At 46.3% G+C, this 17,179-nt stretch overlaps 1 protein-coding gene across 1 annotated transcript in view; it reads right to left on the bottom strand.

Moving 5' to 3' along the window:
• The window catches only part of LOC140417302 (receptor-type tyrosine-protein phosphatase U-like), a 1,277,635-nt gene that overhangs the window by 132,152 nt on the left and 1,128,304 nt on the right, over window positions 1–17,179 (bottom strand). The window contains exon 25 of the mRNA XM_072501194.1: window positions 16,992–17,127. Within this exon, the coding sequence (XP_072357295.1) occupies window positions 16,992–17,127 (136 nt within the window). The remainder of the gene's footprint in view (window positions 1–16,991; window positions 17,128–17,179) is intronic.

Below are 17,179 nucleotides of genomic sequence, written 5' to 3'. Positions count from 1 at the left end.
TAAAAAGCCTTGGGATTTTCCTTAACCCAATTTGCCAATGACTTTTTGTGTCCCCTTCTGGCCCTCCTGACTCCTTGCTTAAGTTCCTTCCTACTTTCCTTATATTCCACACAGGCTTCGTCTGTTCCCAGCCTTTTAGCCCTGACAAATGCCTCCTTTTTCTTTTTGACGAGGCCTACAATATCTCTCGTTATCCAAGGTTCCCGAAAATTGCCGTATTCATCCTTCTTCCTCACAGGAACATGCCGGTCCTGAATTCCTTTCAACTGACACTTGAAAGCCTCCCACATGTCAGATGTTGATTTGCCCTCAAACATCCGCCCCCAATCTAGGTTCTTCAGTTCCCGCCTAATATTGTTATAATTAGCCTTCCCCCAATTTAGCACATTCAACCTAGGACCACTCTTATCCTTGTCCACCAGCACTTTAAAACTTACTGAATTGTGGTCACTGTTCCCGAATTGCTCCCCTACTGAAACTTCTACCACCTGGCCGGGCTCATTCCCCAATACCAGGTCCAGTACCGCCCCTTCCCTAGTTGGACTGTCTACATATTGTTTTAAGAAGCCCTCCTGGATGCTCCTTACAAACTCTGCCGTGTCTAAGCCCCGGGCACTAAGTGAGTCCCAGTCAATATTGGGGAAGTTGAAGTCTCCCATCACCACAACCCTGTTGTTTTTACTCTTTTCCAAAATCTGTCTACCTATCTGCTCCTCTGTCTCCCGCTGGCTGTTGGGAGGCCTGTAGTAAACCCCCAACATTGTGACTGCACCCTTCTTATTCCTGATCTCTACCCATTTAGCCTCACTACCCTCTGAGGTGTCCTCCGATAGTACAGCTGTGATATCCTCCCTAACCAGTAGCGCAACTCCGCCACCCCTTTTACATCCCCCTCTATCCCGCCTGAAACATCTAAATCCTGGAACGTTTAGCTGCCAATCCTGCCCTTCCCTCAACCAGGTCTCTGTAATGGCAACAACATCATAGTTCCAACTACTAATCCAAGCTCTACGTTCATCTGCCTTACCTGCAATACTTCTTGCATTAAAACATATGCACTTCAGGCCACCAGACCCGCTGTGTTCAGCAACTTCACCCTGTCTGCTCTGCCTCAGAGCCATACTGTCCCTATTCCCTAGTTCTCCCTCAATGCTCTCACCTTCTGACCTGTTGCTCCCATGCCCACCCCCTTCCATTGAATAAATCCGCTGCTGTCGTTGAATAAATCCGCTGCACCAGGTTTAGCTTTTTGCAGGCATGCGCACCCAGTGGGGATGCCCTGTCCGGCTTGACAATTTCAAACCTTAGCCTTGCATGGGTACTCCCGTTGGAGACGAGGCGATGGCAGGGCCCCAGTGCCGTGATGGCATTACCGTTATAGTCCAGGAACTGGCAGGCTCTGGAAGGACTTTGGGGGGCTTCTTGATGCGTTTGAAGTCTGCCTGTGAGAGGAGGTTGGCAGAAGCACCTGTGTCCAGTTTGAACTAGATGGAGCAGCCGTTGACCTGCATCACCGCACGCCATTCGTCCTCCGAATCCACAGCGAGGATGGACCGAATGCGAGATGAGTTAGGTGTGGCATGTTCACGTGTGGTAATGATGCCCACTCGGTAGGCGGACTCCAGACACTCGTCCTCTGGATCCGTTGTACTGTCAGGATCAGAATCCTGTAATCGTCGTTGCACATTCTGGACGCGCCGTCGTCGGAATTGGGAGCGCTGGCCTCTGACTGGTGGTGCAGACCTGCACAAGCTGCATAGTGTCCAGGCTTCCCGCAGTTTAAACATCGCCTGCCTCTTGCAGGGCAGTGTCCCTTTAAGTGGGCGTTGCCACAGTTCGGGCACGTCATGACATCAACGTCGTGTCGCAGTGTACATTGTCGCACATGCGCAGTGCAGTCAGCAGACGTCTGCACCTGGCAGTTAGGTGTCGGCCGCTTCATTATCCCGTTCGCATCGCGCATGCATGGGGCCCCGGGAAAAGCGCACAAAATGGCCGCTGTCTTCAATGCTGAGGCGCTGCATCCGGGAGATGGCCTGCACACTCTCTGCCTCGTGGGAGGCAAGTTTCTCATTTTCAGCCAATTTGTATCGGGCATACCGATTTTTTGCATGCTCATGCACTGTACATGTTTCAATTGCGACTGGCAGGGTCATATGCTTGATTTTTAAGAGCTGCTCTCTCAGAGGATCAGAGTGAACTCCAAACACGATTTGGTCTCTGATCATGGAGTCAGCAATATCACCAAAGTTGCAGGACAGTGCTAACAGGCAGAGGCTAGTTTAAGAAGGCATTGAAAGATTCATCTTTACCTTGAAGACGTTGTTTGAATATGTAGCGCTCGAAGATTTCATTGGTGTCCACTTCACAGTGACTATCGAACTTGTCCAGGATGGTCTGAAACTTTGTCTTGTCCTAGCCTTCGGTGAAGTTAAACGAGTTGAAGAGTTTGATGGCTTGATCACCCGCTGTTGAGAGGAGAAGCGCAATCTTTCTTGCATCTCGAGGTCTGAGGCTTCGATGTACAGCAGAAACTTTTGCTTGAATAGCCGCCAATTGGCACTGAGATTGCCAGAGGTCCTGAGCTGGTGAGGAGTCTGAATCTTCTCCATGGTGCCGGGATACATTTGCTGGTCATCACGGAGGACTGAGGTAAGCCACCTTAAATTAGTAGTCTCCTGGTATCATGTTGTGTTAGGTACACTGGCCTAACACTGGCTGCAATTGGATGCAGTTTGGATCAGAAAGATACTCCAGACCTTGAGGTTAGTTCAATCAGGTTTAAAGAACTAATAGCACAGTTAGCATAGTTCTCTGTGAGTTCGACTCTCTGCTAACTTAAGTGTGGTTACTCTGTCTGATTGAGCCAGACGAGCTCTTAGCCACATTGTGGAGTTGTGAGATTGTAACAACACTCTTGACTAACTCTCTAGATGTTCATCAGTGGAAAGACACGGAGTGTGAGTGCCTCGTGTCTTTTATAGTCAGATCCCACCCTGAGTGTCCTGCCTGTTTATTGGTCATGTCCTGTTCTCTGTGTCCATTAGCTGCTTGTCTGTATATCATTATGTGTGTGTGTGCCTGCATATCATGACACCTACGAGAAATAGGCATGGCCGATGTGTTCAGTCACTAAGGAGACGCCTCCAATGTGCTGGTAACTTTGCACACAGCATATGGAGGAAGCGCTGGACAGAGCACCCTGTCATTCTCTGGTACAGGAATCAGGTATTCTGGCCAGCACTACAGGAAGATATCTCATCAGAACAAGGAACCATAGAAAGGGTTCAACAGTGCAGGACAAATGTCCCGCACCAAGTTCTCCATAGTGACTGCCCCTTTTGCAGGTGTTGACCTGGTTGCAGAGTGTCGGCACTATCTTTTCGACAGAAGGCGGTATTACTGCTCCATTCTTCCTTTCAATCCGAGGAATGCAGCTGACATACCTTCCTAATGTTCCAGACTTTGCCTTTGGAGATCCAGAAACAGAGGCATGGCCAAGAGGTTTGTCATTTGACTGGGCCTCAGCAGATACCTTGATTCCAACAAATCTTCGGCACTCTGGGACGTCCCTGCCTCCACCTGCTGTGGATCAGGAATAGTGAGGTGTTCTAAAAATAGATCCCACCAAGGTATGTGTCTCTGTGCTAGTGGGTGAAAGCTGTGATGGTTATTTTATGTTAATGATGGAGAAATAATCTGGGCTGGTGTTGGAGTTTTCTTGGACCTGTCTGGAGGGCTCCCTGTGTTGCTCCGTGATGTGCCTACAGATGTCTGGATGTGTGGATAAGGACACAACCCGCAGTGGAGGTGAAGATGTGTGTGAGAGAGCGAGCTGGCAGTTAGTGAGATCCCTTTGGATGTGTAATGGGTGTGTGAATTGAGAGTGATAGCAAGAATGACTTACCCTGGCAGAACGAAGGAGATCATTCACCTGTTTACAGCACTGGATGTCTGTCCTCCTCTGCATTGCGCTGACTGCTGGTTAGTGTCCCAGCTCACTGGTCTCCTGTCTGTGAGCGGGTAAAGGATGTTATGTGGGCCTCCACTACATCCAGCAGTCTGTTAAGCTATGTATCCGGAGGAGAATTCCTTGCAGCCAAGGACCAAGAAAAAGTTGATGGTGAGCACTGGGGTGGCCTTTAAATGGATAACCCCCATGATTAATGTGCTTAGGTGATGGCGGATGGGTGAATTAGAGGCTGCCCACCACAGAGCTGGCGTGAATCCCATGGCCTGATTTTTTTTTCCATGTGGCTAACAATATGGCGCAAAAACACGCCGTTGTTGCTAACAGGCTAATTGGCGCTTTTCCTGCCCACCATCAACCTTTGCCAAATATAGGGAAAGTTTCACCCAGAGGGTGAGATTGCCGAAGAGAAACTGGATTATGTCAATGAGTGAACAAGGTACGAATTTTAAAATTATAATACACAACGGCACATCAGCAGCTAATTAACATGCGCTTCATGGATTTTGAGAATCACTCAATTCAGTCTCACATGAGAAACTCCACTTGACATTGTTAAATATGGAACAGCCACCACATTTAATCGACTTGCGAACTAAGTTTTATTGTAAGCAACAAGCTAGGGGCAAGGTTGCCGGCACCTTCGCATAATGGTTCAGAGTCAAAAAGGGAGTTAGACAGGAGTGCGTCCTCTCACCATATTTATTCAACATCCTAGGAGGGTGAGAGCAGCAATTGATGGATCTAAAGGAGATACCAATTGGTGGGAAGTGAGTATTGAATCTTCAATATGCTGACAATATTATTCTGCTCGCTAACTCAGTGGAAGAGCGACAGGAGTTGCTGGATTATCTTGATCAAGTTACCTGAAACAGTCTCCAGATCAATGCCGATAGGTCATTATTGATGGAGATAGATGGAAAAGCCTGCAAGGTTCTGATTAATGGAGTCAAATTTGAACAGGTTGATTTCTTCCACTATTTTGGGTCACTTAGCTTGGAAGATGCAGAGCCCACCAGAGAAGTGTGGAGTAAACTTAACAAGGATCATGGTGTTCTGGACTCACTTAAAAGAGTTTGAAGATTCCACTGTATCTCGATTACAGTGAAACCTTGTGCCCTGAAAGCCCTGTGTGGTCAGTGACAATGTGTGGCGGTGAAAGCTGAACCATCAAGCAGACTGACAAGGCTTAAATGAGACCATTTGAAATGAAAGGATTCAGACAGACATTAGGCTGGATTCTCCATTTGGGAGACTAAGGGTGGGATTCTTCATTGGCTGATGCCGGAATCGGGAAACGCGATCGGGTGGAGAATCGCGTGTCAGCCAAAAATTGAGGCCGGCGCCAGGCGCCTGACAGAATGCCATGCTCTAGTGCCTCGATAATGGCGGGAATGCATTCTACATTGCACGTACAGTAAACAACGTTGACATATCATTAACGGGCCCATCCTGATATTCTTCAGGGCTCTCGTGATGCTCTGCCAGAGGGAATTACCGGTGGTGTGGTTCACTTGTGGTTTTAAAAATCGGTAAACAGGCACAGTGGCTGCTGAGAGAGCGGGTAGGTCATGTTCCCAGAGGCGTGACCGTGGGCTGCCGGCCCTGCTGCTGGCATGACTGGGGGGGGGGGAAGTCTGCCACGGCCGGGGGGTAGCGGGGGGCGACCAAGGGATGGCTAAGGCGTCAAGGTGACCAGTGGTGGGAATGGGGTGTCCAGGCACTGCTGCCATTGCTGTGACCTGCAAGGTAGCCACACATCCCAGTGACCGCCCACTATGGCCCATGGTTGCATCGAGTGACACCGGCCATATGGATACAACCCCCCCCCCCCACTGATGTGTTGGGTGCTCTGGATCCGTGGAACAGTGTTCGTGTAGCACGCAGGTCTCGATGGCGGTCGCTAGGGTGAGCTGCTTCACGTTGAGGAGCTACTGGCATAGGGTCCGACTGAACACCGAAAACGATCTGGTCGCGTATCATGGAGGCGGAGGTGGGCCCTTAATTACAGGACTGAGCAAAGATGCGGAGGTGGTTTGAGAAAGGACTGGAAAGGTTCATCCTTACCCTGCAAACGCTGTTGGAATACATAGCGCTCGAAACTTTCATTCACCTCTACAAAATTATGAGGGGCATAGACAGAGTGGATAGTCAGAGGCTTTTCCCCAGGGTAGAGGGGTCAATTACTAGGGGGCATAGGTTTAAGGTGAGAGGGGCAAGGTTTAGAGGAGATGTACGAGGCAAGTTTTTTACACAGAGGGTAGTGGGTGCCTGGAACTCGCTACTGGAGGAGGTGGTGGAAGCAGGGACGATAGTGACATTTAAGGGGCATCTTGACAAATACATGAATAGGATGGGAATAGAGGGATACGGACCCAGGAAGTGTAGAAGATTGTAGTTTAGTCGGGCAGCATGGTTGGCACGGGCTTGGAGGGCCAAAGGGCCTGTTCCTGTGCTGTACATTTCTTTGTTCTTTGTATGTTGCAGTGAATGTCAAACGTGAGGAGGACCGTCTTGAATTTTGATTTATCTTCATCATCAGCAAAGGTGAGAGAATTGAAAATGTGGATGGCATGTTCCCCGGCCGTGGATAGGAAGAAAGCGATCTTCCTGGTGTCCAAGGCATCTTCCCGGTCTGTGGCTTCAAGGTAGAGCTGGAAGCGTTGTTTGAATATCTTCCAGTTGGCCCCTAGGTTACCGGTGATGCGGAGCGGCGGCGGCGGGCGGACGCTGTCCATTTTGCAGGATGACTGTATGCTGGTGGAAGGCAGATCACTTGCAGGTAGGTCTAAGAAGTTCTAATATCCCTCAACTCCTGGTATCATGATGTGTTGGGTGCTCTGGATCCGTGGAACACATATAGGCCACCAACACTTAAAATAGTGCAACACTATTTTATTAAGTTAGAAACTGTTGAACATACTTTCACTGTGGGTTAACACGATGTTAGATTAAACTAAAGACCTATGCCTGTCCGAACCAGTCTATGCACTCAGCACATGGTGAGGATCTGTGCTGTAAGCTGTGAGCTCTGTCCTTGTAGGAGGCTGTATACCGAATGAGCGGGAACTCTGATGCCCCCTGTCTTTATCGTGAGTGTGCTCTAACTGGTGATTGGCTGCGGTGTTGTGTGTGTTGATTGGTCTTGCTGTGTGTCCATCAGTGTATGTGTATCTGCAACATGATATACTGGTGTATATTATGACATCCATCTCAAAGCCACCCTCCACCCCACACCCACAACCGATTTGTGTTGGCCTGGGAGCATGCATGCCTGGCACCGCTTCCTGCCCGTGAAGATGGTAGGACTCTTCCTATTGTACCTGCAGGTGCTGAATGGTTGGCGACAACCCCTCATGTAGTCCCCATCTCTGTATCTTCATCTCCAGCATCGATAGTACCGTTCTTTCCAGATGCTCAAGAGACGTCTGCACGGCAGCCTGGGATCGGGTCCTCCTCTGACCGTTCACCACCGTGGGGGTTTCTCCCTCTACCTGATGCACCACTGCATGCGTGTGGTGCACACCAGATAGTGCCCCAGGAGCTTCTTCACTAAAGCACCCAACTGAAGTGAGTGTCTCTGGGTTGGTGGAGGGTGTTGATGACAGCTGTGACTGAAAGTCGGTGTCGTCCCCGGACTGTCGCAGGCAGATGTTTGGGGGCTCACGTCACTGTCCGGTGCTGCCTCATTGCTGGACATGTCCTGGGGTTGTGGCAGGGGACACCAGGAGGGCCCGCCTCATTGCCAGGTGATCCGGCATGACACAAAACATGACCCATGGTTGGATTGCGATGTGGTGTGGGGGAGGTGGGATGGTAGTTGGTGTGGGGGAGATGGGGTTGTGTGGGGGAGATGAGTGGTGGCATTAGGGTGGTGTGAGGGAGATGGGGTGATGAGGTGGTTGTATGGGGATTGTGCCACGTGTGCCATAGGGACACCGCAACTCAGCAGGGGCTCACTTGGTTCCCCAATGCCAACCTCACCCTCAGAGACTGCCCCTTTCACAGGCCCACTGACCAGGTCCAGTGCCCATCACTCATGACAGTGAGGGGCCACAGATCCGGCGGGCCTTTCCACCCTTCTCTCTCTCCCTGTGGTTGTCTGACATCTCCTGGGAGTTACACAGAAAATGCACAGTGTTAGGCGGTCGGATATGGGCAGATCAGGGGGTAGACAGCTGGTGGCCTTTGTGAACATGGCACCCGGCCATGGCAGGCGGTATGAGTGCTGGCATGTGGGGGCATGTGGTGCAGGATGGGGAGCGAGCAGACTGTCGGCAGGGTGCGTGGGGTTCGTTTGCCCTCCGGGTGCAGATGGGGGTTTACAGGTTTGTGGACGGGATCAGTGCCAGTGGCATGGTGCTGGCTACTCACCCTGGCCGCCCTGAAGGAGGTTGTGCAGCTTTTTCCGGCACTGCTGGCTGTTCCCGGCAGTGGGGCCCATGATGCTCATCGCCTCTGCCACCTACGCCAAGGCCTGGTGTACGGAGGTGGTGGCAGTCTCCTTCCCACAATTTAGCATGGCCAATCCACCTAACCTGCACATCTTTGGACTGTGGGAGGAAACCGGAGCACCCGGAGGAAACCCACGCACACACGGGGAGGATGAGCAGACTCCGCACAGACAGTGACCCAAGCCGGAATCGAACTTGGGACCCTGGAGCTGTGAAGCAATTGTGCTTTCCACAATGCTACCGTGCTGCCCCTAATTATTTACTCCATTATTTACTCCAATGAGGGAAGCAAGGGAGGAAATTGCTGGGACCTTGACTGACATCTTTGTATCCTCATTGGTGACAGGTGAGATCCCAGAGGACTGGAGAATAGCTAATGTGGTAACGCTGTTTAAGAAAGGTAGCAGGGTAATCTAGGAAACGATAGGCTAGTAAGCCTATGTTGGAGAGAATTTTCAGGGACAGGATTTATACCCATTTGGAAACAAATGGACTCCCAAGCGATAGACATCATGGTTTTGTGAAGGGGAGGTCATGCTTCACTATCTTGATCGAGTTTAAAAAATAAAAAAAAATTTTTATTAGGGCTTTCTCAAAATAGCAACAACAGAATGGAAAAGAAACCCAATAAAATTAAATACAGAACAAATTAAAACAGCCCCCGTGCCCCCCTCCCCACTATACGTAAATAATAAATTAACACATCGAGTTTAACACAAAGCAAAATAGCAAATATATACACCCCCTCAGATCCCCCAGGGTAAATAAACAAAAATAAATTTGAACTTTTTTGAGGAGGTGACAAAGATGATTGATGAGGGGAGGGCGGTTGTTTACATGGACTTCTGTAAAACCTTTGATAAGATGCCTCATGGCAAAATGGTACAAATGGTGAAGTCACACGGGATCAGAGGTAAGGTAGCAAGATGGATACAGAACTGGCTCGGTCACAGAAGGCAAAGGATAGCAGTAGAAGAGTGTTTTTTTGAATGGAAAGTTGTGACTAGTGGTGTTTCACAGCAATCGGTGCTGGGCCTCTGTTGTTGTAGTATACATAAATGATTTGGAGTAAAATGTAGCTGGTCTGATTAGTAAGTTCACAGATAACAGCAAGGTTGGTGCAGTGGCAGATAGTGTTGAGGATTGTCAGAGGGTACAGCAGGACATAGGTTGGAGACCTGGGCAGAGAGATGTTTAATCCAGACAAATGTGAGTTAATGCATTTTGGTAGGCCTAACATAGAGGGGAAATATAGTAAATATAGTAAATGGCAAAACTCTTCGGAATATAGAAAGTCAGAGAGGTCTGGGTGTACAGGTCCATAGATCTTTGAAAGTGGCAACACAAGTGGACAAGGTGGTCAAGAAAGCATATGGAACGCTTGCCTTCATTGAACGGGGCTATAGTTATAAGGAACCTTGATAAGGGCACAATTGGAATATTGCGCACAATTCTGGTTGCCACACTACCAGAAGGATGTGGAGACTTTGGAGAGGGTGCAGAGGAAGTTTACTAGGATGTTGCCTGGTCTGTAGGGTGTTAGCTCTGTGGAGAGGTTGAATAGACTCGGACTGTTTTCATTAGAACAATCGAGGTTGAGGGGCGACCTGATAGAGTTCTACAAGATTATGAGGGGCATGGATAGAGTGGATGGGCAGGCACTCTTTTGTAGGATGGAGGGGTCACTTACCTCGGGGCACAGGTTCAAGATCCATGGGGCAAAGTTTAAAGGAGATGTGCGAGGCAGGTCCTTTTGCACAGAGGGTGGTGATTGCCAGGAACACTCTGTCAGGGGGGGTTGTGGAAGCAGATACATTAACAGCGTTCAAAAGGCATCTCGACAAATACATGGATAGGTTGGGTATAGAGGGATACAGCACGAGGAAGTGCTTTAGCACTAGGGGCTGGTTTAGCACAGTGGGCTAAATAGCTGGCTTGTAATGCAGAACAAGGCAGCATCGCGGGTTCAATTCCCGTACCGGCCTCCACGAACAGGCACTGGAATGTGACGACTGGGGGCTTTTCACAGTAACCTCACTGAAGCCGACTTGTGACAATAAGCGATTATTATTATAAGTGCTGAGAGTTTTGTCCAAGGGTGCTATCATGACCGGTACAGGCTTGGAGGACCGAGGGCCTGATCCTGTGCTGTGTTGTTCTTTATTCTTTGTTATTGACCCTTCAACTGAGGGGAACCAGCTGCTTTCTATCCATGCCCCTCATAATCTTATATACCCCAATCAGGTCCCCTCTCAACCTTCTCTGCTCCAAAGAAAACAAGCCAAGCTGATCATAGCAAAAATACCCCATCCCAGGCAATATTCCAGTGAACCTCCTCTGCACCTCGCTCGTGCAATCACATCCTTCCTATAGCCTGGAGGCCAGAACTGTACTCCAGCTGTGGCCTAATCAAATTCCTGTACAGCTCCAACATAACTTCCGTACTTTTATAATCCATGCCACAACTAATAACGTTAAGGGTCCCATATGCCTTCTTAACCACCCTATTCACCTGTCCTGCCGCCTTCAAGGATCTGTGGTCAAATACCTCAAGATACTTCTGAGCTTCTTAGTGTCCTGCCATTCATTAAATGCTCCCTTGTCGTGTTACTCCTTCCACACTGCATCACCTCACACTTTTCAGGGTTAAATTTCATCTGCCATTGATCTGTCCATCTGGCCACTCCATCTATGTCCTCCTGTAACTTAAGACCTTCTTCTTCACTGTCAACCATCCGGCCAATCTTCCTGTCATCTACATCCCCCCACATTTTCTTCTATATCGTTTATATATACCACAATCAATTAAGTACCCAGCACTGATCCCTGTGGTATGTCACTGGACATCGGCTTCCAGTCACACAAATAACCTTCTACCACCACCCTCTGTCTCCTATCACTAATCCAGTTTTAGATCCAACTTGCCTCGTTACCCTGGGTCCAATATGCTTTTACCCTCTTTATCAGTCTACCATGTGGAACCCTGTCAATAGATATAAATTACATCAACTGCACTACCCTCATCTACACACCTGGTCACTCCCTCAAAAAAAATTAATCAAATTTGTTTGGCATGACCTTCCTCTGACAACGCCAGGCTGACTGTCCCTGATCATACCTTGCCTCTCCAAGTGGAGATTGATTTTGTCCTTCAGAATTTTCTCTAATAGTTTCCCTACCACTGATGTGAGACTCAGTGGTCTGTAATTCCCTGGTTTATCTCTACCCTTCTTGAAAAGTGGAACCACATTAGCTGTCCAGTCCTCTGGTACCTCCCCTGTGGCCAGGGAGGAATTAAAAATTTGGGTCAGAGCCCCTGTAATGTTCTCCCTCCTTTCCCACAACAGTATGGGATGCAACTCATCTGGACCTGGGGATATGTCCACTTTTATGACTGCCAAAATTTCCAGTACCTCCTGACTCACTCTGTCAAACTGCTCAAGAAACCTCTGAATTCTGCGTCTACATCCTCCTTCTCCAAATTGAAGACAGATGTGAAGTACTCATTTGACACCCCACCAATGTCATGCGGTTCAAAGCACAGATTACCTTCTTGGTCCCTAATGAGTTCTACTCTTTTCCTGGTTATCCTTTTCCCCTTGATATACTTATGCAATATCTTACCCGTCAGTGCTTTTTCATGCCCCCTCTTTGCTTTCCTAATTGCTTTTTTGATTTCCCCCTGCACTTTCTATGCTCCACAAGGGCCTCTGTAGATTTGCTCGCTTAGTACCTGTTAAGTGCCTCTCTTTTCCTTCCTATTCAGTCCTGAATATTCCTGGACATCCAGGGTTCTCGGGATTTATTGGTTCTATTTTTCACCCTAAAGGGAATATGTTGGATCTGTACTCTCGCCAATAACATTTTGAATGCCCTCCACTATTTACCCAGAAGTAGCTGTTCCCAGTCTACTTCAGCGAGATCCTGCCTGATTTTGATAAAATCAGCCTTTCCCCAATTCAAAACCCTTTTTTGCAGACCACCTTTTTCCTTTTCCTTGACAAATTTAAAATGTACAGTGTTGTAGTTGCTATCACAAAAATGCTCCCCCACTGCTACCTCAACCACTTGTCTGGCTTTGTTCCCCAGAACTAGGTCCAGCACTGCACCATCCCTTATTGGATTTTTGACATATTGATATAAAAAGTTCTTTTGATTACATTTCAAGAAATTTGGTCCCTCTGAACCCTTTACAACTAATGTTGGGGAAGTTGAAATCCCCTAATATAATTACTCTATTATTGTTTTTACACGCCTCAATGAATTGTCTACATATCTGCTCCTTTATTGCCTGCTGACTATTTAATTGTCGATAGTACATTCCCAGCAGTGTGACTGCCCCTTTTTATTCCTAAACTCTACCCACAAAGCCTCATTCGAAGACCCTTCCAAGATGTCGTCCTCTATTGCAGTAACAGATTCCTCAATTAATAATTGTTATAACCCACAAGTATCTTACATGGTGGGAACAATTAACGTCCCTGTGAACCTTGCAGAATACAAACTTCCCGTTAAAGGGGGCGTGGACCTCTAAACAATGTATAGTTGTGGGGTATATATAGCCGGCAAGTTAGGCTCTGGCAAAGCAGACCCAGGATCTACTGTGTGATGTATATAATTGTTATTGTAAAAAAACTAAGTTTCCTTGAACTACTCGGTGTGGACTCCTTCATGCCCTTATAAAAATAATGAAATGAAAATCGTTTATTGTCACAAGTAGGCTTCAATGAAGTTACTGTGAAAAGCCCCTAGTCGCCACATTCCGGCGCCTGTAATGCAACATCACCTCCTCTTTTACACCTTCCCCTGTCCTGCCTGAAGATCCTATACCCCTGAATGTTGAGCTGCCAGTCTTGCCCTCCCTCAACCATGTCTCTGTGATGGCAAAAACACCACAATTTCACATGTCAATACATGCTCTTAACTCATCTGTCTTACCGATGATACTCTGAGAATTAAAATAGAGGCCATCCTGCTTCACTTTACTCCGTTAAACTCAACATGCTGTGTCCCTATAGCATTAACACTCTGTGTCCCCTCCCTCTGCCAAAGTAGTTCAAATCTCTCCCAAGATTCAGGGTTATTTCACTTAGAGGAAAGACAGGCAGGAAGGAAAAGGTGGTGGGCTCTGCCAATAAGAGGAAATAAGTACAGTTCTGAGGGATGATCTAGGCTCAGAAGATGTGGAGCTGATTTGGGTGGGAGTGACAAATATCAAAGGAAGGAGGAGAGTGGTAGGAGTATTATATAGGCCCCTGAAAAGTAGCTATGTTGTAGGAAAGAGTTTAAATCAAGTAATAACAAATGTATATAAAGTTATGGACGTCTTTAATTTTCAAATAGATTGGACTAATCAAATTGGAATGGCAGTCAAGAGAATTAATTCATCGAGTGCATTTGGGATTGTTTTTTGGAGCAATATGTTATGGAGCCAACCAGGGATTAGGCTATTTTGGATCTGGTAATGTGTAATGAGGTAGGTTTAATAAATGATCTCAAAGTTAAGGGTCCCCTAGGAAGTAGTGGTCATAGTATGATAAAATTTAGTATTCAGCTTAAATGTGAGAAAATGGAGAATGAAATATCAGTGCTAACTTAAAGAAGGGGAATTATGAAGGTATGAGGAATTGGCCAAAGTGGATTGATCATATGGATTAGTAGATAAGAAAGTAGATGAGCAGTGGCAGATATTTAGGGAGATAATTCATGACTCCCAGCAAAAATACATCTCAATGAAGAGGAAAGACCTTAAGAGGAGGAAGAACCTACCATGTGTAACTGAGGAAGTTAAGGAGGGTATTAAGTTGAAAGCAGAAACATATAAAATGACAAAAGTTAGTGGTAGATCAGAAGAACGGGACAGATTCAGAATGCAGCAAAGATGGATTTTTTAAAAATCAGGAAGGATAAAATAAATATGACAGCAAACCTCTGAGAAACATAAAAACTGACAATAAGAGCTTTTTAAGTACATTAAAAGGAAGAGAGATGTAAAAGAAAGCATTCGTCCCTTAGAGGATAAAACTAGAGAAATAATTATGGGGAACAAAGAATGGCAGAGGAGTTAAACAGATATTTTGTATTGGTCTTTACTATATAGGATATTACAAGCTTCCCAGAAACAGTAAACAAAATACACGGAAGGAGTATAATAGAGTCACCATCACAAGATAATTAGTTTCAAGCAAACTAATGGGGTTAAAGACAGACAAATCCCCTGCACTCCAGGATCATTAAGGAGGTAGCTGCAGAGATCATGGATGCATTGGCAGTCATTTCCCAAAAATTGTTCAATTCTGGAATTGTGCCAAAGGATTGGAAAACTGTCAATGTACCCTTGTTCAAAACGGAAGGAGGTAAAATGCAGGAAACTATAGGCCAATTAGTCGAACATCAGGTATTGGAAAAATATTAGAATTGATTATTAAGGAGAGGATAGCAGTGAAATTAACATTTGAAAAGTCATAATCTGATCAAGCAGAGTCAGCATGGGTGCACGAAGGGCACATCATGTCTGATAAAATTACTAGAGTTCTTTCTGGAGATGTCAGACTGAGGAGATGGAGGATAACCAGCCGATGTTGTATATTTCGATAAGGTGCCAGTACGCAAGATAGGAGCTTATGGTGTTGGCGGTAATATTGTGGCATGAATAGAGGATTGGCCCACTAACAATAAGCAGCAAATAGCAATAAGGAGGTCATTCTCAGGTTGAAAGGCTGAAACCAGTGAAATGTCACAGGGATCAGTGCCAGGCCCTCAGCTCTTCACAATATATATTAATAATTTGGAGGAAGAAACACAGTGTACTGTGGCCAAATTTGTGGATGATGCAAAGGTGGGAGGGAAAGTAAGTTGTAAGGAGGATATAGTTTACAGAGAGATATTGACAGTTGAGTGAGTGGACAGAAAATGGGAAATAGAATTCAAAGTGAAAAAATGTGAGATTGTTCATTTTGGATAAAAGAATGAGAAGGCAAATTATTATTTAAATGGTGAAAGACTGCAGAAATCTGTAGTACAAAGAGACTTGGGGGTTCTTGTTCATAAACTCCATAAAGCTAGCATACAGTTGCAGAGGGTAATAAGTAGGGAAGGAAACGGAATGTTGGCTTTTATTTCAAGGGGCTGAAGTATAAAAATAGAGGTGTTTCTGCCACTGTACACAGTACTAGTGAGGCCGTAGTTAGACTACTGTGTACAGTTTTGGTCCCCTTATTTAAGGGAATATATATCATTGGAGGCCATACAGAGGAGGTTTACTAGGGTGATCCCAGGTATTGAGATATTGCCATATGAGGAAAGATTAAACAGGTTCAAAAGAATGAGAGATGATATAAGATTCTTATGGGGGTAAGTAAGGTAAATGTTGGAAGGATGTTTCCACTCATGGGAAGGTGTAGGACCAGAGGGCATAATTGCATAATAAGGGGGTGCTTATTTAAGATGTATTTGAGGAAGAATTGTTTCTCTCAAAGAGCAGTGAATCTTTGGAATTCTTCACCCCAGAAAGCTGTGGAGGGCGAGTCCTTGAACATTTACAAGGCTGTTATTAACAGATTTTTAATCAGTGGGGGAATTAAGGGTTACCGAGAGAAGGCAGGGAAGAGAACTTAGTGAGCATTAGACCAGCCATGATCTTATTAAATGGCGGAGCAGGCTCAAAGGGGTGAATGGCCTACTTCTTTTCCTATTTAGTTATGGCCTCTCTATGGGACAAGCAGTGAGGACAGCAGAGAATAGAAATCAGTGGAGAAAAAAAGTTCATTTGCAGAACTAGGGCGGATTAAAGGCAAGGCAAGAACATCACATGTGACAGAGTTTAATGTCAGCATGATATTTACAAAATTTCAAACATATTATACAAATACTCTGCAGGACTAAGATTTCTGGTCACACATGACAGTACCAAACCAAAACAAATTTGGATCGAAAGAAATTGGCGATCGGGCCTCACCAACATAGTCGGCAGAACTTGCCGGTGTTGATCCAACCTCCAAAGATTGATTTGCCCGAGTGAAGTGATAAATCTCAGGTCCCCTGCCTCACTGAGAGCTAGGCCTCAGTTAATTCCCAAGACGAGAAAGCACACTAATGGAGAGTGGGGGAAGGTGGGGATCGATTCCTTAGAAGTCAGAGGAGCACTCCTGGAGCTCCTCACAGGCGGACATTTTATTTAAACTGAGCTTTCGATGGTAGGCGCAGAATCCGATGTATGCACTACTCATGAATAACAGGTTTTCCATTAGGGTACTTCAACAGGTGTTCGGCCCTTGATTTGTTATTTATGGGACACCCAAAAAAAACATGAGTTCAGAATTGGGGCAAATGCCTGTCCAGGTTGGTGCTGAGAGTCAAACTATACAAAAGCATGCTTTGTGCACATTTTATGCCCGAAGAATGGGTTCAACACATACCAATTTCTACTTGCCTTACATTTACATTGTTCTTAAAACAAATGAGAGGCAAATCTCCCAAATTTCCTCTCCTCCCTACATAGCTTCATTTGCAAGGTTAATCAATGTACTAAATGGTCAAGGGAGGTGGTTTCATGCTTTAACTCTTACCTCATTCAGAACAATGTTGACTCCCTGTGAGTGCAGAATCTTCACACAGTTGTAAATATCAATAACTCCTTCATACTCCACCAGGTCCAACATCACGTCCAGCACAATATAGCACCCGGTTCTCCCTACACCAGTGCTGAAATGCCCAAAACAAAAAGCAGATATTAAAATTTCATGAGCAGCAAACT

The sequence above is a fragment of the Scyliorhinus torazame genome, chromosome 1, assembly GCF_047496885.1.
Source record: "Scyliorhinus torazame isolate Kashiwa2021f chromosome 1, sScyTor2.1, whole genome shotgun sequence".
Classification (NCBI taxonomy): domain Eukaryota; kingdom Metazoa; phylum Chordata; class Chondrichthyes; order Carcharhiniformes; family Scyliorhinidae; genus Scyliorhinus; species Scyliorhinus torazame.
The sequence above is the reverse complement of the archived record's forward strand: the minus strand, read 5'-3'. Positions and strand labels throughout refer to the sequence as shown.